General features: G+C 41.0%; 1 protein-coding gene across 1 annotated transcript in view; it reads right to left on the minus strand.

The window, feature by feature from the left end:
• Nucleotides 1-23,059: 23,059 nt before the first annotated feature.
• LOC103682269 (butyrophilin subfamily 1 member A1-like) overlaps nt 23,060-27,757 on the minus strand; it is an 8,045-nt gene continuing 3,347 nt past the window's right edge. Inside the window, exons 4-6 of the mRNA XM_008711842.2 lie at nt 24,232-24,258; nt 23,249-23,823; nt 23,060-23,140 (exon numbers count right to left, since the gene is read on the minus strand). Of these exons, the coding sequence (XP_008710064.2) occupies nt 23,060-23,140; nt 23,249-23,823; nt 24,232-24,258 (683 nt within the window). The remainder of the gene's footprint in view (nt 23,141-23,248; nt 23,824-24,231; nt 24,259-27,757) is intronic.

Here is a 27,757-nt window from a genome sequence, read left to right on the forward strand (position 1 = left end):
TTTATGAGTATTAATTTTGTATCCTTCAACTTTACTGAATTCATTTAACTTCTAGGAGATTTTTAGTGGAGTTGTTATGGTTTTCTGTGTATACTCTCATGTCATCTTCAAAAATGGCAGTTTTACTTCATTAACAATATGGATGTCTTTCATTTATTTTTCTTGTCTGATTGCTGTAACCAAGACTTTCAATATTCTGTTGAATGAAATTGGAGAGAGTGGACATCCTTGTCTTATTCCTGATCTTAGAGCAAGAGCTCTGAATTTTTCTCCATTGAGCAAGATGTTAGCTATGGACTCTGAGAAGCAAACTGAGGTCTTCAGAGGGGAGGGGGGTGGGGGAATGGGATGGGCTGGTGATGGGTAGTAAGGAGGGCACGTGTTGCATGGTGCACTGGGTGTTGTACACAACTGATGGATCATCGAACTTTACATCAAAAACCAGGGATGTACTGTATGGTGACTAACATAATATAATTAAAAAAATTATTATAAAAAAAAAGATGTTAGCTATAGGTTTCTCATGGATGGCCTTTGTTTTCCTGGGATATATTCTCTCTAAATCCACTTCATTGAGGGTTTTTAAAATAAATAGATGTTGAGTTTTATTAAATGAGTTTTCTTCTGCATCTATTGAGATGATCACATATTTTCCTTCTTTTTTTCTAATGAGATTTATCACATTGAATTATTTGCAAATATTGAAACATCCTTGCATCCCTAAAATAAATTCCACTTGATAATGGTCAATGATCCAAATAATGTACTATTAAATATGGTTTGCATCTATGTTCATGTGAGATATTGGCCTGGGTTGTTCTTTTTATTGTGTCTTTCCCTGGTTTCAATATCACATTAATTCTGCCCTCATAAAACATATTTAGAGCCTCCTTCCTCTTTTGTTTTGGAGAATAGTTTGAGGAGAATAGGTAAAAACTCTAAATGTTTGGTACAATTCACCTGAGAAGACATCTGGTCCTGAACTTTTGTTTTTTAGTAGTTTTTTTATTACTATTTCAATTTTAATTGGAATGGGTTGGCTTAGATTTTCTTTCTTCTTTTTTTTTGTAAAAATTTTTTATTATGTTATGTTAGTCACCATACGGTACATCCTAAGTTTTTGATGTACAGTTCCATGATTCATTACTTGCATATAACACCCAGTGCACCATGCAATACGTGCCCTCCCCAATACCCATCACCAGCCTATCCTGATTCCCCACCCCCCTCCCCTCCAAAGCCCTCACCATAGTCTCTATTTCTTCCTGATTCTGTTTTGGAATTCCCAGGATTCCTAGGAATTTATCCGTTTCTTCTAGGTTGTCCTGTTTGTTGATATATAGCTTGTGATAGTATTCTCATAATCCTTTGCATTCTGTGCTGTCAGTTGTTCCTTCTCCTCTCTCATTTCTGAGTTTATTTATTTGTGTTCTTTCTCTTTTTTTTTTTCTTGAGTAGTCCAACTAACAAATTGTCAATTCTGTATCTTTTCAGAAAACCAGCTCTTGGTTTCATTGATTTTTTTTCTATTGACTTTTATTCTCTATGCCATTTATTTCTGCTTTGATCTTTATTATTTCCTTCTTTCTGGCCACCTTGAGCTTTATGTGTACTTCTTTTCTCATTTCTTTACAGATCATGTTAGATGGTTTATTAGAGCTTTTTCTTGGGTCTTGATGTAGGCCTATATCTCTCAACATTTCCCTCTTGGAACTGCTTTCCCTGTGTTTTGAAGATTTTTTTACGATTGTGTTGTCATTTTCATTAGTGACCATGTATGTTTTTATTTCTTCTTTGATTGCTTTGTTGACTCTCTAGTTATTTAGTAACATGTTGTTTGGCCTCTATGTGTTTGTGTGTTTTCCAGTCTTTTTCTTGTGGTTGATTTCCTGTTACATACCAGTGGGGTCAAAAACTTTGCATGGTATGCATTCAATGTTTCTAAACTTATTGAGGCTTGTTTTGTGCCCTAACCTGTGATATATTTTAGACAGTGTTCCACATACACTTGAAAAGAATGTGTAATCTGTTGTTTTCAGATGGAATGTTCTTTATATGTCTGTTATGTCCACATGGTCTTTTGTCATTCAAAGACACCGTTTCCTTATTGATTTTCCTCCTTGATGATCTACCCATTGATGTATGTGGGGTTTAAAGTCCCCTACTATTGTTGTGTTACATCACTTTGTCTCCTTATGTCTGATAATATTTGCTTTATTAATTTAGGTGCTTCAGTGTTGGGTGAGTAGATATTTAGAATTGTTATGTCCTCTTGTTGGATTAATCTGTTTGCATAATGTAATGTCTCTCTTTCTCTCTTGTTATAATCTTTGTTTCAAACTCTATTTTGTCTGAGATAAGTATTGCTCTGGGTTCTTTGTTTTGTCTGGTTTGGTTTGTTATTTTTTTGCTTCCAAATGCATGGTATATGTTTTTCATCCCTTACCTTTTAGACTGTATGTGTCTCTATATCTGAGATGATCTCTTGTAGGTACCAAATACATATGTCTTGCTCATTTATCCATTCTCCTCCTTATGTCATTTGATTGGAACACTTAGGCCATTTACATTTACCATAATTATTGATAGGTATATACTTACTGCCATTTTGTTATTTGTTTTCTGGTTGTTTTGTATTTCTTCTCTGTTCTTGTCTCCTTATCTCCCTCTCTTTCTTTGTGATTGATGTGTGTTTGTAGTGTTATGTTTGACACTCTCTTCTTCAATTTTGTATATCTTTTACAGGTTTTAGATTTGTGGTTACCATGAAGTTCTTATATAATATCCCGAGAATACAGCAGTCTAGATTAATTGAAAAGTCACTGAGTCAAAGCACATTCTTTAAAAAACTTGTCTTCCTTTTTTATCTCTCCTCCATGTTTTATGTACATGCTATGATATTTTACATATTTTTTGTGTTTTACTTTTTATTCCTAATTTACTGATGCAATTTATGGCCATTCATTTTCTATTTTAATAAGTTAAATTAACATTTACTGTAAGGCTTGTTTGGTGGTGATAAACTCCTTTATCTTTTGTTTCTCTAGGAAGATATTTATCTCTCTTTCAAATCTGAATGATAGTCTTGCCAGGTAAGTTTTTTCCTTTCAGCACTTGCATATATCATGCTACTCATTCTGGCTTGCAAAAAGCTTCATTTATTTTGACACTGTTAAGATGAAGGGTTTGGTGGGTTATCATCCACTGCAGGGTAAAGTTTAAAGAACTCTTTTCTACTTATTAGCTATCCAGAAAAAAACTGGCATATGACAGAACACACACACACATACACACGCAATGGTAGTATTTTTTGGCCTTTCAAATTTTTCCTTACTCTTCTGCCTATCCTGACACTGGCTGCTGGTCTGATTTTTGCCCTGTCAGCCTGCTGTGAGAAGTCTAAGGCCACAGTGGGAATGAGCACCATCTTCTTAGCCCACACATCTGCCCCTCTGGTGAGCACAGACCCTCCCAATAGAGATTGTCATCCCATAACTGAAATATCCAACAAACGGAGCCTCTAAGAATTCCTTAAGACCCTATCACTCCCAAGAGTTGGAGCCTTCTAAGCCCCACCCAGATATCAGCTGAACAGTGCATGTGACAGGAGTCCCCTGCCCCAGGACCCTCTGAGTAGGCAATCCACTCTGCTTCCAAAGTCTGAGATTCCAGGGGAAGTAAGGAGGCATCACTTCCACCCAAGCCCTGAGCTATATAAGATAAAGGCCTTACAACAAGGAAAAGACATTCTTTTTTTTTTTTTAAATGATTTTTTATTATATTATGTTAGTCACCATACAGTACATCCCCGGTTTCCGATGTAAGGCTCGATGATTCATTAGTTGCGTATAACACCCAGTGCACCATGCAATACGTGCCCTCCTTACTACCTATCACCGGTCTATCCCATTCCCCCACCCCCCTCCCCTCTGAAGTCCTCAGTGTGTTTCTCATAGTCCATAGTCTCTCATGTTTCATTCCCCCTTCTGATTACCCCCCTTTCTTTATCCCTTTCTTCCCCTACCTATCATCCTAGTTCTTATGTTCCATAGATGAGAGAAATCATATGATAGTTGTCTTTCTCTGCTTGACTTATTTCACTTAGCATTATCTCCTCCAGTGCCGTCCATGTTGTAGCAAATGTTGAGAACTTGTTCTTTCTGATAGCTGAGTAATATTCCATTGTATATATGGACCACAACTTCTTAATCCAGTCATCTGTTGAAGGGCATCTCGGCTCCTTCCACAATTTAGCTATTGTGGACATTGCTGCTATGAACATTGGGGTGCATATGGCCCTTCTCTTCACTACGTCTGTATCTTTGGGGTAAATACCCAGTAGTGCAATGGCTGGATCATAGGGTAGCTCAATTTTTAACTTTTTAAGGGACCTCCACACTGTTTTCCAGAGTGGCTGTACCAACTTGCATTCCCACCAACAATGTAGGAGGGATCCCCTTTCTCCACATCCTCTCCAACAATTGTTGTTTCTTGCCTTGTCTATTTTTGCCATTCTAACTGGCGTAAGGTGGTATCTCAGTGTGGTTTTGATTTGAATTTCCTTGATGGCTAATGATTTTGAACATTTTTTCATGTGTCTGTTAGCCATTTGTATGTCTTCATTGGAAAAGTGTCTGTTCATATCTTCTGCCCATTTTTTGATTTGTTTATTTGTTTCTCGTGTATTGAGTTTGAGAAGTTCTTTGTAGATCTTGGATACCAGTCCTTTATCTGTAGTGTCATTTGCAAATATATTCTCCCATTCCGTGGGCTGCCTCTTAGTTTTTCTGACTGTTTCCTTGGCTGTGCAGAAACTTTTAATCTTGATGAAGTCCCATAAATTCATTTTATCTTTTGTTTCTCTTGCCTTTGGGGATGTGTCATGAAAAAGGTTGCTTTGGCCGATGTCGTAGAGGTTGCTGCCTATGTTCTCCTCTAGAATTTTGATGGATTCCTGTCTCACATCGAGGTCTTTCATCCATTTGGAGTTTATTTTTGTGTATGGTGTGAGAGAGTGGTCAAGTTTCATTCTTTTGCATGTAGCTGTCCAATTTTCCCAGCACCATTTATTGAAGAGACTGTCTTTTTCCCACCGGATGTTTTTTCCTGCTTTATCAAATATTAGTTGCCCAAAGAGCCGAGGGTCCATTTCTGGGCTCTCTATTCTGTTCCATTGGTCTATGTGTCTGTTTTTGTGCCAGTACCATGCTGTCTTTGTGATCACAGCTTTGTAGTACAGCTCGAAATCCGGCATTGTGATGCCCCCAGCTTTGTTTTTCCTTTTCAACAGTTCCTTGGAGATTCGGGGCCTTTTCTGTTTCCATACAAATTTAAGGACTATTTGTTCCAGTTCTTTGAAAAATGTCCTCGGTATTTTGATCGGGATAGCATTGAAAGTGTAGATTGCTCTGGGTAGCATGGACATTTTAACTATGTTAATTCTTCCAATCCATGAGCATGGAATATCTTTCCATCTTTTTATGTCTTCCTCAATGTCTTTCAAGAGTGATTTATAGTTTCTAGAATATAGGTCCTTTACGTCTCTGGTTAAGTTAATTCCAAGGTAACGTATGGTTTTTGGTGCTATTGTAAATGGGATGGATTCCCTAATTTCTCTTTCTTCGGTCTCGTTATTCGTGTATAGAAATGCAACTGATTTCTGAGCATTGATTTTGTATCCCGCCACGTTACTGAATTGCTCTATAACTTCTAATAGTTTGGGAGTGGCTTCTTTTGGGTTTTCCATATAGAGTATCATGTCATCTGCAAAGAGAGACATTTTGACTTCTTCTTTGCCAATTTGAATACCTTTGATCCCTTTTTGTCGTCTGATTGCTGTTGCAAGGACTTCTAGTACTATGTTGAATAATAGTGGCGAGAGTGGGCATCCTTGTCGAGTTCCTGATCTTAAGGGAAAGGCTTCCAGCTTTTCCCCATTGAGAATAATATTTGCAGTAGGCTTTTCATAGATGGCTTTTATGAGATTGAGAAATGTACCTTCTATTCCTACACTCTGAAGGGTTTTAATCAGGAAAGGATGCTGTATTTTGTCAAATGCTTTTTCGGCATCGATTGAGAGGATCATATGGTTCCTGAGTCTTTTCTTGTTGATATGATGTATCACGCTGATTGATTTGCGAATATTGAACCACGCTTGCATCCCAGGTATGAATCCCACTTGATCGTGATGGATAATCCTTTTAATGTACTGTTGGATTCTATTAGCAAGTATCTTGTTGAGGATTTTGGCGTCCATATTCATTAGGGAAATCGGTCTGTAATTCTCCTTTTTGAGGGGGTCTTTGCCTGGTTTGGGGATCAAGGTAATATTGGCCTCATAGAATGAGTTTGGTAGCTTTCCTTCTGTTTCTATTTTTTGAAATAGCTTTAGGAGAATAGGTATTATTTCTTCTTTGAATGTTTGGTAGAATTCCCCAGGAAAACCGTCCGGGCCTGGAGTTTTGTTATTTGGAAGGTTGTTTATCACTGACTCAATTTCTTCATAATTAATTGGCCTGTTTAAGGAATCAATTTCTTCCGGTTTCAATCTTGGTAGTTTATAGGTTTCCAGGAAGGATTCCATCTCTTCCAGATTGCTTAGTTTATTGGCATATAGCTGTTGATAAAAATTTCTAATAATCCTTCCAATTTCAATGGTGTTCGTCGTGACCTCTCCTTTTTCATTCATAATTTTAATAATCTGGGTCCTTTCTCTTTTCTTTTGGATAAGTCTTGCCAGTGGTCTGTCAATTTTATTGATTCTCTCAAAGAACCAGCTTCTAGTCCTGTTGATCTGCTCTACTGTACTTCTGGTTTCTGCTTGATTGATTTCAGCTCTAATTTTGGTCAACTGCTTCCTCGTGCGTGGATTAGGCCTGTCCCTCTGTTGCTGTTCCAGCTTCTTGAGGTGAGAATATAAAAACTGCATTTTAGATTTTTCTATTCTTTTGAGTGAGGCTTGGATGGCTATGTATTTCCCCCTTAGGACTGCCTTTGCAGTATCCCATAGGTTTTGGACTGTTGTATTTTCATTCTCATTGGTCTCCATAAATTGTTTAATTTGATTTTTGATTTCCTGGTTTATCGAGTCATTCCTGAGCAGGATGGTTCTTAGTCTCCAAGTGTTTGAGTTTCTTCCAAATTTTTCCTTGTGGTTGAGTTCCAATTTCAGAGCGTTGTGGTCTGAGAATATGCAGGGGATAATTTCAATCTTTTGGTATCGGTTGAGACCTGTTTTGTGTCCCAGAACATGGTCTATTCTTGAGAATGTTCCATGGGCATTAGAATAGAATGAGTATTCTTTGGTTCTGGGGTGTAGTGTTCTATATATATCTATGAGGTCCAACTCGTCGAGTATGGCATTCAAAGCCTTTGATTCTTTGCTTAGTTTTTGCCAGGGTGTTCTGTCTATTTCTGAGAGTGGAGTGTTGAGGTCCCCTACTATTAATGTATTTTTATTTATATGTCTCTTTATTCTGGTTAAGAGTTGGCTTGTGTATCTTGCTGCTCCCCTGTTGGGGGCATATATATTTATAATTGTCATATCCACTTGTTGAATACTTCCCTTAAGAATAATATAGTGCCCTTCTGCATCTCTAACTATAGTCTGTAGTTTAAAATCCAATTTATCTGATATGAGAATTGCTACCCCAGCTTTCTTTTGAGGTCCATTTGCGTGAAAGATGGTACTCCATCCCCTTACTCTCAGTCTGAATGCATCTTTGGGTTCGAAATGAGTCTCTTGTAGACAGCAAATGGATGGGTCATTTCTTTTTATCCAATCTGCAACCCTGTGGCGTTTTATGGGATGGTTCAAACCATTTACATTAAGACTGATTACTGAGAGATATGATTTTAATGTTGCCATGTTGCCAGTAAAGTCTTTGTTTGTATTGGCTGTGACTTTCTGTTCTGTATCACTCTTGGGGCCTTTTTACTTTTATAGAACCCCCCGTAATATCTCCTGTAGGGCTGGTTTCGTGGTTACAAAATTGGTTAGTGACTGGCGATTCTGAAATGTCTTTATTTCTCCATCAATTCTGAATGACAGCCTTGCTGGATAAAGGATCCTTGGCTGCATGTTTTTCTCTGAAAGAGCTTTAAATATGCTCCCCCAACCCTTTCTCTCATTCCAGGTCTGTGTAGACAGGTCTGACGTAATTCTGATGCTTTTGCCTTGGTACGTGAGAAATTTCTTTGCCCTGGCCGCTTTCAATACTGTATCCTTGCATCTAATATTTGCGAATTGCACTATGACGTGACGTGGCGTAGGTTTGTCGTGGTTGAGCTTGGGAGGGGTCCTCTCTGCCTCTTGGACACGAATGTTTGTTTCCCTTGCTAGATTAGGGAAGTTTTCAGCTACAATTTGTTCAAATATCTCTTCTAGACCTCTGTTTTTCTCCACCCCCTCGGGGATGCCGATGATTCTAACATTGGATCGTTTCATTGAGTCAGTAATCTCCCGTAACCTACATTCGTGGGCGTGGATTTTTTTAAGACCATCTTCTATTTTCATTTTTTCCTCTATTAACCCATCCTCCAATTCACTAACCCGTTCCTCTGCTTCTGCGACCCTGGCCGTCAGAGCCTCTAGTTTTGCCTGCATTTGGCTCATAGAATTTTTAATTTCTGTCAGATTCGCTCTCATTTCTGTCCTTAGGGATTCTATATTCTCAGTAACCTTTTCGTTAATAGTTTTTTCAATTCTACTCATCATTTTGACCATCGTTACTCTGAATTCCATTTCTGATAATTTGGTTACATCCATATCCATTATTTCTGTGGCAGAGGCCACAGAATCACTGTCTTTTCTTTGCTGGGGGGGGCTTCTCCTTCTTGTCATTCTGATGAAGAGAGGTTGCGGGGTTTCCAGAGCCCAAATTATTGACTGGGTCCCAGGCCGTGCCCCTTGTTTTATAGGGATCTTAGGGATGTGGGCTTCTTCTTTAAAGATTTTATTTATTTATTTATGTGGCAGCCAACCAGCGAGAGAGGGAACAGAAGCAGGGGAGTGGGAGAGGAAGAAGCAGGCTCCCAGCGGAGGAGCCCGATGAGGGACTCCTTTCCGGAACGCCGGGATCACGCCCTAAGCCGAAGGCAGGCGCTCAATGACTGCGCCACCCAGGCGCCCGGGTTGTGGGCTTCTTGATTTTTCAGCCTGCCTTCTGTGTTCTGGGGGAGGGGCCTGCCGCGCCAATACTCAGGCAACCCTGTTTGGGTAGAGTCTCCGTGTCCCCTGCGAGGGAGGATGGGGATGGGCACTCTCTGAGCCGGTATTTCCAGGCTTTTGTTCTCTGGCGGCTTTCCCTGGCGGTTTGCTGTGCCTCTTCTGAGAGTCAGAGCAGCAGCGGCCAAATTTCAGCCTCTGTCACGGAACAGAAGGATTGCGGCCCGTTCTCTACTAATGTTCTGGCCACTTTAACTCTGTTTCTGTTGGTGCTGCTCAACCCTGCAGCGTCCCGGGATGTGCGCCCCACACCCGGCGTCCCAGCCCTCACTTCCAGGGCCTGCAGCGTTTGTCCTTTGTGTTTCTAACGCCGCCAGCCGCCAGCCGCCCGCTGCATCCCGGATCTCCCGGTCTCAGTCTGGATCCAGTGAGCGCACCGGGATTCCGGTGTTCGCGAGATGCCTGGTGGCGCGCGACCCGCCGCTCACGGTCTCAGTCTGCTGTTTTGCGGGTGCCGTCGAGCCCGCCCGCTCTCCCGTGCAAGTGGCTACCACTTCCCAGCGCCCGAGACCGGCGGCTCCCCCCCTTCCATTTATCTTCCGATATCTGTGCACAGTTTCATGGCTCCCCGCTTCGTACCTCAATACTCAGCGCTGGAGATGTTCATTTGTAGAGATCCAGATGCGTCTTCCTGCGTCTCAGGCTGGTTCCATGGTTGTTTAGGCTGGTCTGGTACCTATCCAGCTCGACTCAGGGGACCGGCTGAAAACGGTGTCTCCTACTCCTCCGCCATCTTAACTCCCAGGAAAAGACATTCTTATATACACTTTAAGAAATTTTATTTTCCTCATTAATTAGCAATACATGAATAAGATGTTAGAAGAAAAATAAACAGATAAGAAGATGGTGTAAAAATGGAAAAAAAACATGAAGAAAGAAGGAAGAGAGGGAGGGAGGGAGGGAGGGAGGGAGGGAAGGATGGAGGGAGGGAGGGAGGATGGAGGGAGAAAGAAAGGGAGGAAGAAACAGAGAAAGAAAAAGGAAGGGGTAAGCTCCTCCTTGCATTCAGCCCTGATATATCTGGGGACAGACACCTGAATGGACATAATAATGCCCAGAGTGTCTCAACCACGTACTTCAGTCATTGTGATGTCACTGAATGATTTGTAGAGAGTGAGTGCATGTACTTCTCACATGGGTGACTCAGTCAGTGACCTGGGAAGAATTTGCTCACTCTCCCAATCCCATGTAGGTCAGACCCACCACGGACAAGGGTGAAGCAGACAAGTTTGGTGGGAGGGATGTGAGTGCCAAGTTATGGGAAACAACTGCCTCTTCTCTGCAGAGAAATTACCCCAGGGCACATTCTCCACCAGCTGGATTCTGGCGGAAGACACAAATAGGCAGGACACATGGAAAGTTGTCTTTGTGTTGGGGATAGTGGTGGAGTGGGAACATCATTCTTTGGGGATCTCGCTGCACCTGTTCGCATAGTGTCCAGTGCTCCTAAATGAATCCAGAGCTGAGTGAAGAGACTCTGGAGTTCACCCAGGCCACGGCCAATCTCCTTATCACTGGGCAGAGAACTGCCATAAGGAGAGCTCCTTGTATATTGCAGTCACAATTTTGGGCCCCTTAAGGCCTTGCTCCTTCCCCAACCAAGGTGTCTCCACCTCCCCATGATCCCATCTTCCTGCCCTTTGTCCTCCACCCATGCGACCCAGGTGGACTGAACTGTTCAGGTTTTGTATATCTTCCTAACTCAATTTTAGTTAGTTGTATATTTCTAGGAATGTACTCATTTCCTCTAGGTATGTGATTTTTGGTATGTAATTGTTCACAGTCTCTTATGGCTCTGTGTATTTCTGTCCCATCAGTTGTAATAACTCTCTTTTAATTCCAATTTTATTTATTTGAGTCTCTTTTTTTCTTACTTATACTAGCTAAAGTTTTGCCAATTTTTGTTCATCGTCTTTGAGAAACAGCTTTGGTTTCATTGAATCTTTCTTTTTTTAAAAAAAGATTTTATTCATTTAGGAGAGAGATGGAGCACAAGTGAGAGAGTAAGAGAGAGCATGAGCAAGGGGGGAGGGCCAGAGGGAGAAGCAGACTTCCCACCAAGCAGGGAACCTGATGCTGAGCTCCATCCCAGGACCCCTGGACCATGACCTGAGCCAAAGACAGATGCTTAACCAACTGAGCCACCTGGGTGCCCCATCATTGATCCTTTCTATTGTTTTTCTGGTCTCTATTTCATTTACTTCTGCTCTGATTTTTATTACTTCTTTCCTTTTGTTAACTTTGGGCTTAACGTGTTGCTTTTTCAAGTTCCTTGAAGTGTAAAAGTAGATGGTTTATTTGAGCGCTTTCTAATTTTTATTGTTATAAACATCCTCTCAGAACTGCTTTTGCTGCAACCCACAATATTTGTTATGTTGTATTTTCATTTTCACTTGTTTGAGATAACAACTTATTTCCCTTTTGATTTCCTATTTGATCTATTGGTTGTGTTACCAAATCAGACCAGACGAGTGCCCAATGCACAGCAAGCCAAATTCTGAGATTCCAGTTTTGAAGCAAAGAAAGCTCCCTTATTACAAGGACTGCCCAATGAGAAGGCTGGCGATGATTCCCAAAGCTGCATTGCCCTGTGGAGTTGAGGGACAGCTTCTATATGTTTGGCGAAGGATATGAATACATGAGAGGAGGGTGAGGTGTTTCTGGAAACCTTGAGAGGGAGGGCCTTGAAACATCTGGAGCTCTGCATAATTCCAGAAAATGAGGCACTCCATTCAGGGTCTGGTATAATCAGGTATCTCGCATAGTTTTAAGACAAATGTTTCTGTCTGGTCCGCATTAAGTTTCTATAATCAGTGGGTAAACAGGGAGTAGGGGCGAAAAGCAAAGTTAATGATTGATTGTGCATCAAGGTTGAAAGATGCATAAAACATAATTAATGTTTTATGGAATAAACATAATGTTTTATGGAATAAAATGTAACATGCAGCTAATGTAATAATGCAACTAACACAACTATAGTTCCGCATATGCTTTGAAAACAGGTCCGTGAACCGAGTCCAGCTTCAGTTGTTTTAGAATAGTGTCATTTTTTAAACAATTTTTTATTATATTATGTTAATCACCATACAGTACATCCCTAGTTTTTGATGTAAAGTTCCATGATTCATTACTTGCGTATAACACCCAGTGCACCATGCAATACGTGCCCTCCTTAATACCCATCACCAGCCTATCCAATTCCCCCACCTCCCTCCCCTCTGAAGCCCTCAGATTGTTGCCCAGAGTCCATAGTCTGCCATGGTTCATTCCCCCTTCTGTTTACACCCCTTTCTTCTTCCCTTTCTTCTCCTACCGATCTTCCTACTTCTTCTGTTCCATAAATGAGTGAAACCATATGATAATTGTCTTTCTCTGCCTGACTTATTTCGCTTAGCATTTTCTCCTCCAGTCCCATTCATGTTGCAGCAAACGTTGAGAAATCGTTCTTTTTGATGGCTGAGTAATATTCCATTGTATATATGGGCCACATCTTCTTTTTTTTATTATAATAATATTTTTTATTGTATTATGTTAGTCAGCATACAGTACATCCCTGGTTTCTGATATAAAGTTCGATGATTCATTAGTTGCATGTAACACCCAGTGCACCATGCAATATATGCCCTCCTTACTACCCATCACCAGCCTATCCCATTCCCCCACCTCCTTCCCCTCTGAAGCCCTCAGTTTGTTTCTGAGTCCATAGTCTCTCTGCTTCATTCCCCCTTCTGATTACCCCCCTTTCTTTATCCCTTTCTTCTCCTACCAATCTTCCTAGTTCTTATGTTCCATAGATGAGTGAAACCATATGATAATTGTCTTTCTCAGCTTGACTTATTTCACTTAGCATTATCTCCTCCAGTGCCGTCCATGTTGCAGCAAACGTTGAGAAATCATTCTTTTGATAGCTGAGTAATATTCCATTGTATATATAGACCACATCTTCTTAATCCAGTCATCTGTTGAAGGCCATCTCAGCTCCTTCCATGATTTAGCTATTGTGGACAATGCTGCTATGAACATCGGGGAGCATATGGCCCTTCTCTTCACTACATCTGTATCTTTGGGGTAAATACCCAGTAGTGCAATTGCTGGATCACAGGGTAGCTCAATTTTTAACTTTTCAAGGGACCTCCACACTGTTTTCCAGAGTGGCTGTACCAACTTGCATTCCCACCAACAATGTAGAAGGGATCCCCTTTCTCCACATCCTCTCCAACATTTGTTGTTTCCTGCCTTGTCAAGTTTTGCCATTCTAACTGGCGTGAGGTGGTATCTTAGTGTGGTTTTGATTTGAATTTCCCTGATGGCTAATGCTTTTGAACATTTTTTCATGTGTCTCTTAGCCATTTGTATGTCTTCATTGGAAAAGTGTCTGTTCATATCTTCTGCCCATTTTTATTTGTTTCTTGTGTGTTGAGTTTGAGAAGTTCTTTGTAGATCTTGGATACTAGTCTTTTATCGGTAGTGTCATTTGCAAATATCTTCTCCCATTCCGTGGGCTGCCTCTTCATTTTTTTTGACTGTTTCCTTGGCTGTGCAGAAGCTTTTTATCTTGATGAAGTCCCACAAGTTCATTTTTTCTTTTGTTTCTCTTATAATATAATAAAAAAAATTATTAAAAAAAGAAAGAAACATATAATCCAGTCAAGAAATGGGCAGAAGACACGAACAGATACTTCTCCTAAGAAGACATAGAAATGGCCAACAGACACATGAAAAAATGGTCCACGTCACTTGCCATCAGGTAAATACAAACCAAAACCACAGTGAGCTACCACCTTACAGCAGTCAGAATGGCTAAAATTAACAACACAGAGAACAACAAATGTTGGTGAGGTTATAGAGAAAGAGAGCCCCTCTTACACTGTTGGTGGGAATGCAAGCTGCTGCAGCCACTCTGGAAAACAGTATGGAGGTTCCTGAAGACGTTAAAAATAGAGCTACCCTACTGGGTATTTGCACTGCTGGGTATTTACCCCCAAGGACACAGATGGGGCAACTTCACCCCAGTGTTCATAGCAGCAATGTTCACAATAGCCAAACTGTGGAAGGAGCCCAGATGTCCTTCAACAGATGAATGGATAAAGAAGATGTGGTTCATGGATGAATACTTACCATTTATAGCCACATGAATGGAACTGGGGGGGGAAGGATTAAGCTCAGTGGAATAAGTCAAACGGAGAAAGACAATTACCATGTGGTTTCACTCATATGTGGAAAATAAGCAGCAGAGAGGAGAAAGGAGGGAATAAGAATGGGATGTCATCAGAGAGGGAGAAAAACCATGAGAGGCTCTTTACTATAGGAAACAAACTGTGGGTTGCTGGAGGGGAGGTGGGTGGGGATACGGGGTAATTGGGTGATGGGCATTAAGGAGGGCATTTGATGCGATGAACACCAGGTGTTATACACAACTATTGAATTATTGGACTCTGCCCATCTGTAAGTGATTGGTTACTATATGTTGGCTAATTGGATTTAGATAATAAGTAAATAAACGACATTAAAAAAAGAATTGTGTCATTTATTTTCCACATGTTTTTAGATCTACTCACTTTCCTCTTGTTCATTTCCATTTTCTTTTTTTTTAATTTTTTATAGTAATTTTTTATTATGTTATGTTAATCACCATACAGTACATCCTTAGTTTTGGATGTAGTGTTCCATGATTCATTATTTGCGTATAACACCCAGTGCTCCATGCAATACGTGCCCTCCTTAATACCCATCACTGGCGTATCCCAATCCCCCACCTCCCTCCCCTCTGAAGCCCTCAGTTTGTTACCCAGAGTCCATAGTCTCTCATGGTTCATTCCCCCTTCTGTTTCAACCATGCTTGTCAGAGAAGTTGGTTGATATGGTTTCAATATTCTTAAATTTGCTAAGATTTCTGTGTTCCATCATAGGATCTATCCAGGAGAATGTTCCATGTACATGTGAGAAGAATATGTATTCCTCTGCTGAATGTTCTGTAAATGTCTGTCATTCTTCTAAAGTATGGTTTCATTCCAATGTTTCCTTGCTGATTTTGTGTCTGGACGAGCCACCCATTGTTCACAGTGTGGTATTGAGAACTCCTTGTGTTACTGGATTGTTATCTATTTCTCCCTTAAGATTTGTATTTGTTTAATGAATTTCAATACTCAGGTATTTGGAGCATATGTATTTATGGTTGTTAGATCTTAGTGAATTGACCTGGTAATTAGTATACAGTAATCTTCTTTGTATTTTGTCTTTATTTTTGGCTTGATATCTATCTTGTCTGATATTATATGGCTATGCCTGCTTTCTTTTCATTACTGTTTGCTTGGGATATCATCATCCACTCCTTCACTTCGAACCACATTTGTCCTTACAGCTAAAATGAGCCTTCTGAAGGCATCATATACTTGGGTCTAGGTTTTTATTTTATGGAGGAACTCTGTGTCTTTTGATTGGTAAACTCAACCTATTTACATTTAGGTGATTTTTTGATACCTAAGGACTTACTATTGCCATTTTGTCTTTTCTTTTCTGGTTGCTTTGTATCCCTATTATTTCTTTTTCCTTGTGTTTCTGTCTACCTTTGTAAGTTGGTGGTTTTCCATGATGATTTACTCAGTTTCCCCTTTTTTATTGTTGTCTCTGCTCCAGGTGTTTGTTTTCAGTTACCATGAGGTTTATATAAATGGCCTCAGAGATTAAATGGTGCTTTTCTATCTTGGCAACTTATCGTCATTTGCCTACAGCTGCTATCATTTTTCTCCTCCCTTTTTATATTTTTGCTGTCACAAACTATCTCTTTTCTTGGTGTGGGTTTGTTACCAATTGTAGTAGCTAGAGTTATTTTTAATAACCTTAACCATATGATATAATGAAGTGCTTAACACCCTATTCTAAAATAGAGTTACAGTTTCTGACTCTGTCCATCAGCTTACTCAGAGTTTTCTGTACCTTTATCTTCTCATTTCGGTATAAAAGCTCCTTTCACTTGTCTTGTAAGACAGAATTAGTGCTGGGGAAATCATTTAGCTTTTGTTTCTCTGGGAAAACCCTTATTTCTCCTTATATCTGAAAGGTAACTCCTGGATACAGTAGTCTTGACTGGCAATTTTTATTTTTCAATGCTATGACTATGTCATTCCACTCTCTCCTGGCCTACAGAGTTTCTGCTGAGAAATCTGCTGATAGTCTTTCTCATGGGGTCTCATTTGTAGGTTGCTTTCATTTTCTCCTGGCTGCATTTAAGTTTCTTTCTTTATCATTAACTTTGACAGTTTCTTTGTAATGTGTCTTGGAGAAGGTTTTTTTGTATTAAGATAATAAGGTGATCTATTAACTTCACAGACTTCTATGTCCAATTCTTTCCCCAGGATTGGGAAGTTTTCAGCTAATATTTTATTAAAAATGACTCTGTCCCGGGGCACGTGGGTGGCTCAGTTGTTAAGCGTCTGCCTTTGGCTCAGGGCATGATCCCGGCATTCTGGGATTGAGCCCCACATCAGGCTCCTCCACTGGAAGCCTGATTCTTCCTCTCCCACTCCCCCTGCTTGTGTTCCCTCTCTCGCTGGCTGTCTCTCTCTGTCAAATAAATAAATAAAATCTTTTTTAAAAAATGACTCTGTCCCCTTCACCTTTTCTTCTCCTTCTGGTATACCCATTCTTATGTGGGCTCTCCTAATGAGGACTGGTAGCTCTCACAGGGTTCTTCACATTTTTTAAGCATTTTTTAAAGTAAACTCTACACCTAAGGTGGGGCTTGAACTCACGACCCAGAGATCAAGAGTCGGATGCTCCACCGACTGAAACAGCCAGGTGCCCCAGGGTTTCTTCACTTAAAAAAAATCTTACTTCTCTCCACTTCCACCTGAATCATTTCTCAATTCCAGCAGTCAGATCATGTATTCTCTCTTCCACCTGATCTGCTCTATTTCATAAGTTCCTCAGCTCCAGAATTCCTGTCTGGTTTTTGTGTGTGTTTTTTTATTTGTTTGTTTGTTAGAATTTCAGTCTCTTTGGTAAAGTACTCCTTCTGTCCATTAATTTGATTTCTGAGTTCACTGAATTGCCTGATTTTCTTGTATTTTGTTGAATTCTGTCATGACAGCTATTTTGAATTCTCTATTACTTAAACCATAATTTTCTGTATATTTAGATTTGGTTGCTGGAGAATCATCATTTTCTTTTACCAAAACCATGTCACCATGATTTTTCATGCTCTTTAATGAGATTTTCCTCTGTCAGATCATTTGACGTTGTAAACACTCTTTGCATGTAGGTAAAGATATGTTAACTTTAACAGTTCACAGGTGGGCAGTTAGAGGCCCTTTTTTTGTATTACAGCAGGTAGCAGAATAGCACATTTTTTCATTTCTCTTGCCAGAGCTGTACTGGTGGCTATTTAAGACAAGGCTCAAAAAAAAAAAAAGGAGCTGGCAACCAAGTACAGGCACGATGTACTAATCCCTTTGGATTCGGGTGTGCCCTGCAGTACAGGAAGGGGTTTCTCAAGTTCAGGAGTCCCGATGGGGCTAACTGTTCTCTTGCTGAATTCCCACAGCAGACAGGGCATAAGTGTTTCATCTCGTCTGCCTCCTTCCATCGACTCTTCCTTCCCCACACCACCCCCACCCTGTCACAGATGCTTGCCTCAGAGGACCTGATCTGCAGGTTAACAGCTCTGGAGTCCTCCAGATGGAACCCACAGAGCCACTTAGCTCTTCACTCACCACTTTCCACCCCCCACCCTCTCTGCCAGAGAGGTCACAGACGTTGCCACCACTACAGAAGCCAGGGTAACAGACCCCACCACTGCTACATGGTCTCTGGTCCCCAGGAGGCCCAATCCACACACCTTCAGATGTAAACATGGGTGGATCACTTTGGTATCTTGATATGCTTTGCTGGTGCACCTATGTTGTGTTTTGGATGTCCTACCAATTGTAAATCAAAAGAGAGAGACAAATGGAAGGACTCATGCTGCCATGATACTGACCTCACTCCTCACAGGAGTGATGATTTTAATTATTCTTTCAGAAATTACATGGACAGCTTGTCCACTGTTTCAAAAGATTCCTCTTGTGTGTTTGGATAATTCATATCACATCCATACCTTCCTTTCTTCTCCATTTCAAAGGAAATATGCCCATAGCCCATCCAAAAGTAATCTGGTGTCAGAAAGCCACAAGGGGGAGAAAACATGTCTGATAATATATTAACATATAGAGTACTTAAAATATATACAAAAGTTCCAAAGAGTATATTTATGACTTTCTTGTTGGAGTGAGTTGCAGCAGCCCCTGGCCAAAAACTTACGTTAAGGAAATAATAGGAAAACATGTTTGTGACCTTGCGGGCTTCAGTGTAAAGGTCAGAGCCAAGCGGCAGGGAACGCTCGGCTCGCTTAGTGGCTGGGAACGCCCGGCCTGCCCAGCGGCCGGGAACGCCTGGCTTGCCCAACAGTTGGGAACGCCCAACTGTTTCAGGGCGGAACACTGCTGAAACCTGATTGCTCTTGACAGTAGCCCGCAGGGTCCCTAGAAACATGCTTAAGAATAAGCCCCACTTGCTAAACGTTACATCATCTGATCTCCTGACCTTCCCTGTGATGTACCACTATTCTGTGACCTTCCCCGTGATGGTGGTGCACTACTATCCCGTGACCTTCCCCGTGATGCACTACTATTCACTAGAATGTAATACAGATCACTCCCTTGATTGATTGTGATTGTGATTGTTGTCAATAAATACGCGAGGTTGCAGCTGTTCAGGCGATCACTCGTGGTGGTCGTCCCCTGCACCCACGCTGTTTTTCACAAGCTAACCTGTCTGTGCCTCCTCCTTCTCCCTAATCCACGAATCAACGGTGCTGCGGCTGTGGCGCTGTGGGCGGTGCCCCGGCAGTGAGTATTTTTAAGTTTGAAGATTCCTCCACTACCCTTTCCCACATACTGTGAACAATGCAGTGCCTTCCTCCAAAATACAGTTCAGTGTAGATGTTCTTATCATTCAGTGTCCAGTCAGGAGGCAGAAATCACATCAGTCATTTTAACAGGGAAAATGTGACATGAGTTATTAACTAGTAAAAGGTGTTTACCTATGAGAAAGGTAAAAGAAAACTCTGAAGAAACAGGAAACAGGAGATACAGGAAGCAGACACTACATCTAGGGCTGAAGTAGAGCACCTAAAGAAGGAAGACATTTGGAAGAGGTAAGACAGAGATTCTGTTTATTGGAGAAGGTGGGACCAGGGTCCCCAGGAAGGGAAAGTTTTCCATCATGCACAGGTCAAACCTGTTTGGCAGGAAAACTCCCACTAGTGAACTGGCAAGATTCCCCAGGAAGCAGCCCCCTCTACTATACAGCTTGTTCCAATGCCATACTCATTCACCCAAAGATGAGAGAAGCTAGGTCTTCTCTAGGCCACTGGCAGTAGTATCATAGCATCGAGAAAAAAAGCACGAGAACAAGAAGAGATTTTTCCTCTGCAATTTCTTGCTGTGTCCTTCTGGTGCACTGTACTGACAATGGTTCACATTCTTCTGAATAGCAAGAAAGAAACTATTCTGGGATCCTGCTTCAGGATCAGTAAGTCAGGTAAATACAGAGTAGATATGAACCCAAAGGCAATAAACTGATAATGGGCACAGCCCACACCTTTAGTTACTCAGCCTCCTTATACATCATTTTATCCACATTCAAAATTCCATATAACAACACATGTCCACATTTTCACCCATCTACAAAGCTACACTTACACATGAAGTTCTCACTCTTTGCCCAAAATGAAACACACAGGCAGTCCCAGCCATTGAATCTAACACTGTTATATTATTTATTCCTCAAGTTTAGTCACAATCCCCTTGACTATTCTGTTACATAGAGACTGTATTTTTTTGAGCTGTTCCCTTTATTCAATAATTAGTTTCATGAAGAATAGGACCTAGCAATGCCCAGAGATTTTCTCCATTCCTTCCCACAATACACTCAAGCAATCCTAAAGTTTTTAAAGTAGAAACAAGTTTTGCTTCAGGAATATTGAAATCCATGTTAACAAAACTTTTATAAGATACATTTATTTACCTTATTCATGAATTTCTTCTCCAACTTAAATTCTATTTAGTTTACATACAGTTCAAATTGGTTTCAGGAGTAGAGTTCAGTGGTTTATCATTTAAGTATAATGCCCAGTGTTCATCACAAGTGCCCTCCTTAATAACCACGACCAATCTATCCCATCTGCCACCCACCTCCCTCCATCAACCCTCAGCTTGGGGGCACCTGGGTGGCTCAGTAGTTAAGTGTCTGCCTTCAGTTCAGGTCATGATCCCAGGGTCCTGGGATTGAGCCCCACATCAGGCTCCCTGCTCAGAGGGAAGCCTGCTTCTCCCTCTCCCACTCCCCCTGCTTGTGTTACCTCTCTCACTGCCTCTCTCTCTGTCAAATAAAATCTGTAAAAAAAAAAAAAAAAAAACCTCAGCTTGTTCTTTGTAGTTAAGTTTCTCATGGCGGGGTACAGTGCCTCGGTGGCTCAGTCAATTAACTTTCAGCCTTCGACTCAGGTCATGATCCTGGGGTCCTGGGATCAAGCCTCCTGTCTGCCTGCTTCTTGCTCATCAGGGGATCTCTTTTCCCCTCTCCTGCTGCCCCTCCCCACCCCGCTCATGTTCTCTGTCTCTCTCTCTCTCTCTTTCTCTCAAATAAATAGATAAAATCTTTAACAAAAAAAAGAGTTTATCATTTCTTTCCCTATTTTACTCCTCCCGAATGTTCATACATTCTGTTTCCTAAATTCCACATGTGAGTGACATCATATGGAATTTGTCTTTCTCTGACCACCATCTTTTGATTAGCATATTAACTCTCACTCAATCCACATCATTGCGAAAGGCAAGGTTTCATTCTTTTGGATGGTGAATAGTACTTCATTGTGTGTGTGTGTGTGTGTGTGTGTGTGTGTGTATGCCACTTTTTTTTTTTATTCATTTAACAGCCCATGAGCATTTAGGCTCTTCCCATAATTTGGCTATTGTTGATAATGCTGCTATAAACATCAGGGTGCATATACTCCTTCAAATGAATATTTCTGTATGCTTTGGGTAAATACCTGGTAGTGTAATTGCTGGATTATGTAGTGGATCCATTTTTAGCTTTTTTGGAACTACCATACTTTTCTCCAGAGTGGCTACATCAGTTTGCATTCCCATCAACAGCACAAGAGGATTCCCCTTCCTGCACATCCTTGCCAACACTTATTGTCTCCTGTGCCATTAATTTTAGCCATTCTGTATTGTGTGAGGTGGTATCTCATTGTGGTTTTGATTTGTATTTACCCGATGGGAGTGATTTTGAGATCTCTTCATGTGTCTGTTAGCCATATGGATGTCTTTTTGGAAAAATGTTTATTTGTGCCTTCTACCCATTTCTTAACTGTATTATTTGATTTGTGGTTGTTGAGCATAATATGTTCTTTATAGATTTTGGATAAAACCCTTTAGCAAGAATATCATTTGCAAATAGCTTCTCCCATTCTGTACCCTGCTTTTTAGTTTTGTTGATTGTTTCCTTCACCCTATCTGGGTGAAGTCCCAATAGTTCACTTTTGCTTTTGTTCCCCTTGCCTTGGAGATGTGTCTAGTACCAAGTAGCTATGGCCAAGGTCAAAGACATTGCTCCCTGTGTTCTCCTCTAGAATTGTGAAAGTTTCCTATAGAGGCTCTATTTTAAACATAACCATCAACACCTTGAATAAAATCAAAAGGGTAAGAAGAAGAGAGAGGAAGAAAACAGATCATAAATACAAATAAATACATCTATATGACAAGAAAGAAAAATATGCAAAGCTACCACAGTCCTTTTTTTCTTATTGGTCACAGGCAGGAACTGATATCTGTGACTTCTTTCTTCTACTTCTGATTCTGTGTCTTCTCATCTCTCCCAGAAGCACAGCAGGTCTGACTTCTCTACCTGTGGAGTGAATACACCTTCATGCTTGAAGGTCTGAGTCCTAAATAGTCTGGTGTCTTTTAGGTTGCTGTGGTTGATACCTTTGTCATTAGACTTGGAATTACTGAGAGGCAGTACATAGATCCTGGAACCGTGTTCATGATCAATGCTTTCTTCAATTCACCTGGCATCTGAAAACTCTCTTCACCATTCACATCTTTGTTCTAGTGGCAGTTCTGTTCTTTCCAACTGGTGTTGACACAAAAGGGGAACCCAGATCCTCATCCTTAATTCCTTGATGTAACACAGCACTACTTTTTCAAAGTAACAGAAATTTACAAAGATATGATAAGTGTGTTTCATCTGCTGCAGAATAGGAAGTTTATACAATGGAATATTAGACTCATCTCTTCTTAAAGTCCATCAGCCATCCATTTCTCCAGAAATTTCTGGATGGTCAATGCCCCTGGTCAAAGTGTAGATTTCTACATCAAAAACTAAGGATGTACTATATGGTGACTAACATAACATAACAAAAAATTGTTATTAAAAAAATAAAAACAAAGTGTAGCTCTCCCAAAACAGAGCTGATGACCCACCTGTAGCCTCTGGGTTCATCTGCACAACTCAAGCTAGATAAAACAAACACCATATAATTCTGTAGAGTCATTCAGCCCTCATCTCCTTTCATATCCAAACAATATAAAGTCTCCATGAAATAATTTTTGTGACCAAAAGAAACATGACTCCCAATAGTAAAATTCAGCCTACTTCAAACCAACATAAACAACAGTCAACTTTTATCATCTTCCACCTGAGCATAAGGCATGAACTGACTATCCTCATAACCATACCCCAAGAAGTCTGCATCCAGAGCAGGAAGGCAAGACACCATGTCATCCAGGGCTAACCGCAGAGGCTTTTGCCCCAGCGAGTTGGCAGCTCCAGGAAGAGCCACCATGAGGAGTCTGGGACAGTGTTGGGGCTCTATGGGGACAGAGCCTCAGGGCTGCAGGGGAGTAATGGAGATTCCGCTCCTGGGGGAGCAATATCAACACCACAGCTTGAGCTGAACCCCTGCCCTGAGAGGCTCACAGTCTCCTCCAAAGGAGAAGGAGGATTGTTAAGGGGCACAGGGGTCTCTGTAGGTCCATCCATCATAGAGCAGATGGTCAAGGACACATCTCCTGACCTCAACATGAAGTATGGAAACAAAGTTCCAGAGGAGGAAGCTAGAGGGAAGGAGAACATATGGGAGCCATCAATCATGTTATAGAAGGAGACATCCCCTTCCTTGAGGTCTAGGAAAACCCCCACCCTGTGGGGAACTTGCCGACAGAATAGCGGAATCACAAAGTTGGAATATGCACAATAGTTTTGCAAATATCCTCCCACAGCCCAGAACCCCCTTTCTGGGCACTCTTGGTACCAGTATGTCCTCTCCACATCTCCTCTACAGACACCCAGAGACCACTCACTTCTGTCTCCATTCCTGATCTCCACCACCCAGTAACAGCGCCCTGATGTGATGCCCTCTCGACCTAAGATACTACAGTGTTTTCCTGGGTCCTTAGTTGTATCCTTCCAGGTCACACTAGACTTTTCATCAGAAACAGCAAGGTTTGGATGTGCAGACTCCGGATCCAGAGTGACAGACACTGCAGAGAAAGTTGCCAATCATGCAAGTTCTCCCCTTTTCCCATAATAAGGCACACATCAACCACCCCCATTCCCAGACACCTAGATGCATGTGGGCAGGGCTAAGCCTCCTGAGATGAGAGTCTTGTGACTCATGTACACACCCCTCCAACCAGGAGAAGTAACCAAAAGACTGATCTGGGGGTTTGATATATCACAGGGCACTTGAGGACCAGGCTGGACTCCAACACTGAAGGGTATCTCTTTAGCATCTGATATTATCCACACCCACCCATCCCACCTATGTGACTTTCACCACCCCATCTAAACCCACCACCATTGTTGGGGCCAGGATCTGTGTCACCACAGCAAGCTGAGGAGTTGTCAGCAGCCATGGGAGCAGCAGTACAAGCACCCAGAACAAATTCAAAGTAACTCACAGGGCTGGAACTTCTCCTTCCGCCAATCTACAAAAGAACCACATGTTTCATATTAAGGCTTTGAGAAGTCTGACACATTGGTGTCTATACCTAGTCTTCTGAAATACACTGATGCAAGAGTTAAGGGAAATATCTTTTGGAAATGTTCAACTGATCCATTTATTTCTTTTTCACACACACACACACACTCACACACACACACACACACACAGCCATCATGCCACAGCCTTCCCATGAAAGCCAACCCATAAAGCTTAACATCACTGAGAGGCCGGATGACAACCTGAAAAGAAAAATCTATGTCCTGATTTCACTTTTAAATTAAACTTTCTCAATCTCCAGCCACATATCCATCATGAAAACAAGGTTTTCTTAAAAAGAATGGGGGAGATCAAAATACAAGTACACAAGGCATACTTCAAAACACATGAACTTTAGTGGCAACTGCGTGGCTCAGTCAGTTAAGCATCCGGCTCTTGATTTTGTCTCAGGTCAAAATCTCAGGGTACTTGGATCCAGCCCCCCCATCAGGCTCCACACTCAGCATGGAGTCTGCTTGACATTCTTTCTCTCCTCTTGCCCCTCCACCCACTCCAATGGCTCTCTAAATAAATAAATAAAATATGTTAAATTTTTTTAAGATTTTACTTATTTTAGAGAGAAACAGAGATAATGAGAGAGAGCAAGAGCAGGGAGGAGAGGGAGAAGCAGACTCCCCACTAAGCAGGGAGCCCAACGTGTGGCTCAATCCCAGAACCCAGGGATCATGACCTCAGCCAAAGGCAGCCACTTAACCAACTGAGCCTTTAGTCCAAAACTAAAATCTTTTTTTTTTTAATTCAAAAAAGAATAGCCAAACTGTGGAAGGAGGAACACTGAGATTATTCCCTGCATATTCTCAGACCACAATGCTTTGAAACTGGAAATAATCACAAAGAAAATTTTGAAAGAAACTCAAACACTTTGAAACTAAGAACCATCCAGCTCAAGAATGATTGGGTAAACCAGGGAATTAAGATGGAGCTTAAACAATTTTTGGAGATCAACGAAAATGAAAACACATTCATCCAAAACCTATGGGACACTGCAAAGGCAGTCCTAAGGAGAAAATACATTGGCATCCAAGCCTCACTCAAAAGAATAGAAAAATCTAAAATGCAGTTTTTATATTCTCACCTCAAGAAGCTGGAGCTGGAACAGAAAAACAGGCCTAACCCATGCACGAGAAGGCAGTTGATCAAGATTAGAGCAGAGATCAATGAATTAGAAACCAGGAGCACAGTAGAGCAGGTCAACAAAACTAGAAACTGGTTCTTTGAAAGAATAAATAAGATTGATAAGCCACTGGCCAGACTTATTCAAAAGTTTAGAGACAGGACCCAAATTAATAAAATTATGAATGAAAGGGGAGAGATCACCATCAACACCAAGGAAGTAGGAAGGATCAACAGAAATGTTTATCAACAGCTTTATGCCAATAAATTAAACAACCTGGAAGAAATGGATGCCTTCCTGGAAACCTACAAACTACCAAGACTGAAACAGGAAGAAGTTGATTATTTAAACAGACCGATTAATTATGAAGAAATTGAAGCAGTGATCAAAAACCTCCCCCAAAGAAAGAGTCCAGGGCCTGACGGATTCTCCAGGGAGTTCTACCAAACATTCAAAGAAGAAATAATACCTATTCTCCTAAAGCTATTTCAAAAAATAGAAACAGAAGGAAAACTACCAAACTCATTCTATGAGGCCAGTATTACCTTGATCCCCAAACAAGGCAAAGACCCCATCAAAAAGAAGAATTATAGACTGATTTTCCTAATGAATATGGACACCAAAATTCTCAACAAGATCCTAGCTAATAGGACCCAACAGTACATTAAAAGGGTTATCCATCCCTGGGGATTCATCCCTGGGATGCAAGGGTGGTTCAACATCCACAAATCTATCGGTGTGATAGGTCATATCAACAAGAAAAGAGTCAAGAACCATATGATCCTAGCAATTGATGCAGAAAAACATTTGACAAAATACAGCATCATTTCCTGATTAAAACACTTCAGAGGGTAGGGATAGAGGGTACATTCCTCAATCTCATAAAAACTATCTATGAAAAGCCTACCGCAATATCATTCTCAATGGGGAAAAGCTGGGAAGCCTTTCTCTTAAGATCAGGAACACGACAAGGATGCCCACTCTCGCCATTATTATTCAACATAGTACTAGAAGTCCTTGCAACAGCAATCAGACAACAAAAAGGGATAAAAGGTATCCAAATCGGCAAAGAAGTCAAACTGTCTCTCTTTGCAAATGACATGATACTCTATATGGAAAACCCAAAAGAATCCACCCCCAAACTACTAGAAGTTATAGAGCAATTCAGTAATGTGGCGGGATACAAAATCAATGCTCAGAAATCAGTTGCATTCCTATACACGAACAATGAGAGTGAGGAAAGAGAAATTAGGGTATCCATTCCATTTACAATAGCACCAAAAATCATACGTTATCTTGGAATTAACTTAACCAGAGACGTAAAGGATCTATATTCTAGAAACTACAAATCACTCTTGAAAGACATTGAAGAAGACACAAAATGATGGAAAAATATTTCATGCTCATGAAAGGCTTAAAAGATGAGCACCTGGGTGTTATACACAAACATTGAATCATGGAACACTACATCAAAAACTAATGAAGTACTGTATGGTGACTAACATAGCATAATAAAAAAAGAAAAAGAAACAGGAAAATCAAAACTGGAGCCAAAAAAAGTAGGAATTTCAGGGTAAAATGTACTCAGAACCAACAATCCACTTAGGAAGACCTGAGTCCTACACAGGCAAGCTTGATTTCTGAAATCCTCTACAAACAACCATTTCTGATTTATAGCGTCACTACCCTGTTCCAGACTCTCCTTATAAATGACCTCTCCATTGTCAACGACCAATTAAAAGTATGAATTGAGCAAAGTGTGTTCAGAGGGTGTTGGTAACCCTAACAGTGACCCGCTGTAGAGGATGGGTCAGAATGGAGGCAGATCTGTGTTCCCAAGGACAGTCCTTGCAGTCTTCAGAGGAAGAAGACAGAAGTGACAAGGGGAGCATGGATACCAACCCCATCTGGTGTGGGGTCCGTGACATAGAAGGGGACAGCTGAGGCTGGGGAGGTAAGATAACAGGAAACTGAGTCACTTACCTGCATATAGCTGTGCCTTCCTCCAGACTGAAAGGGAACACACCCTGGTGAGATCTCAGTCAGAACAAGCCTGCTCAGCATTGACATACTGGCCCTTGCCTGCCCTCTGGGCCACAGGTGACACTAGCTGCAGAGTGCGGAGAGGCTGAAGAGGAAATGACCTCCTGCCATGTACTGACATACATTGTATGAAAAGATTATAGAGATGAAATATACCTAATTCCAAAATTGTAAAAAAATCATTACTACATCAAGTGATTTTGAAGACAGAGGTATTTGAGAATTAACCCAAAAGAAGAGATGATTTCAGGAAGATGTGAGATGAACT

This window comes from Ursus maritimus, unplaced genomic scaffold (assembly GCF_017311325.1).
Source record: "Ursus maritimus isolate PB19 unplaced genomic scaffold, ASM1731132v1 scaffold_30, whole genome shotgun sequence".
Taxonomy (NCBI): domain Eukaryota; kingdom Metazoa; phylum Chordata; class Mammalia; order Carnivora; family Ursidae; genus Ursus; species Ursus maritimus.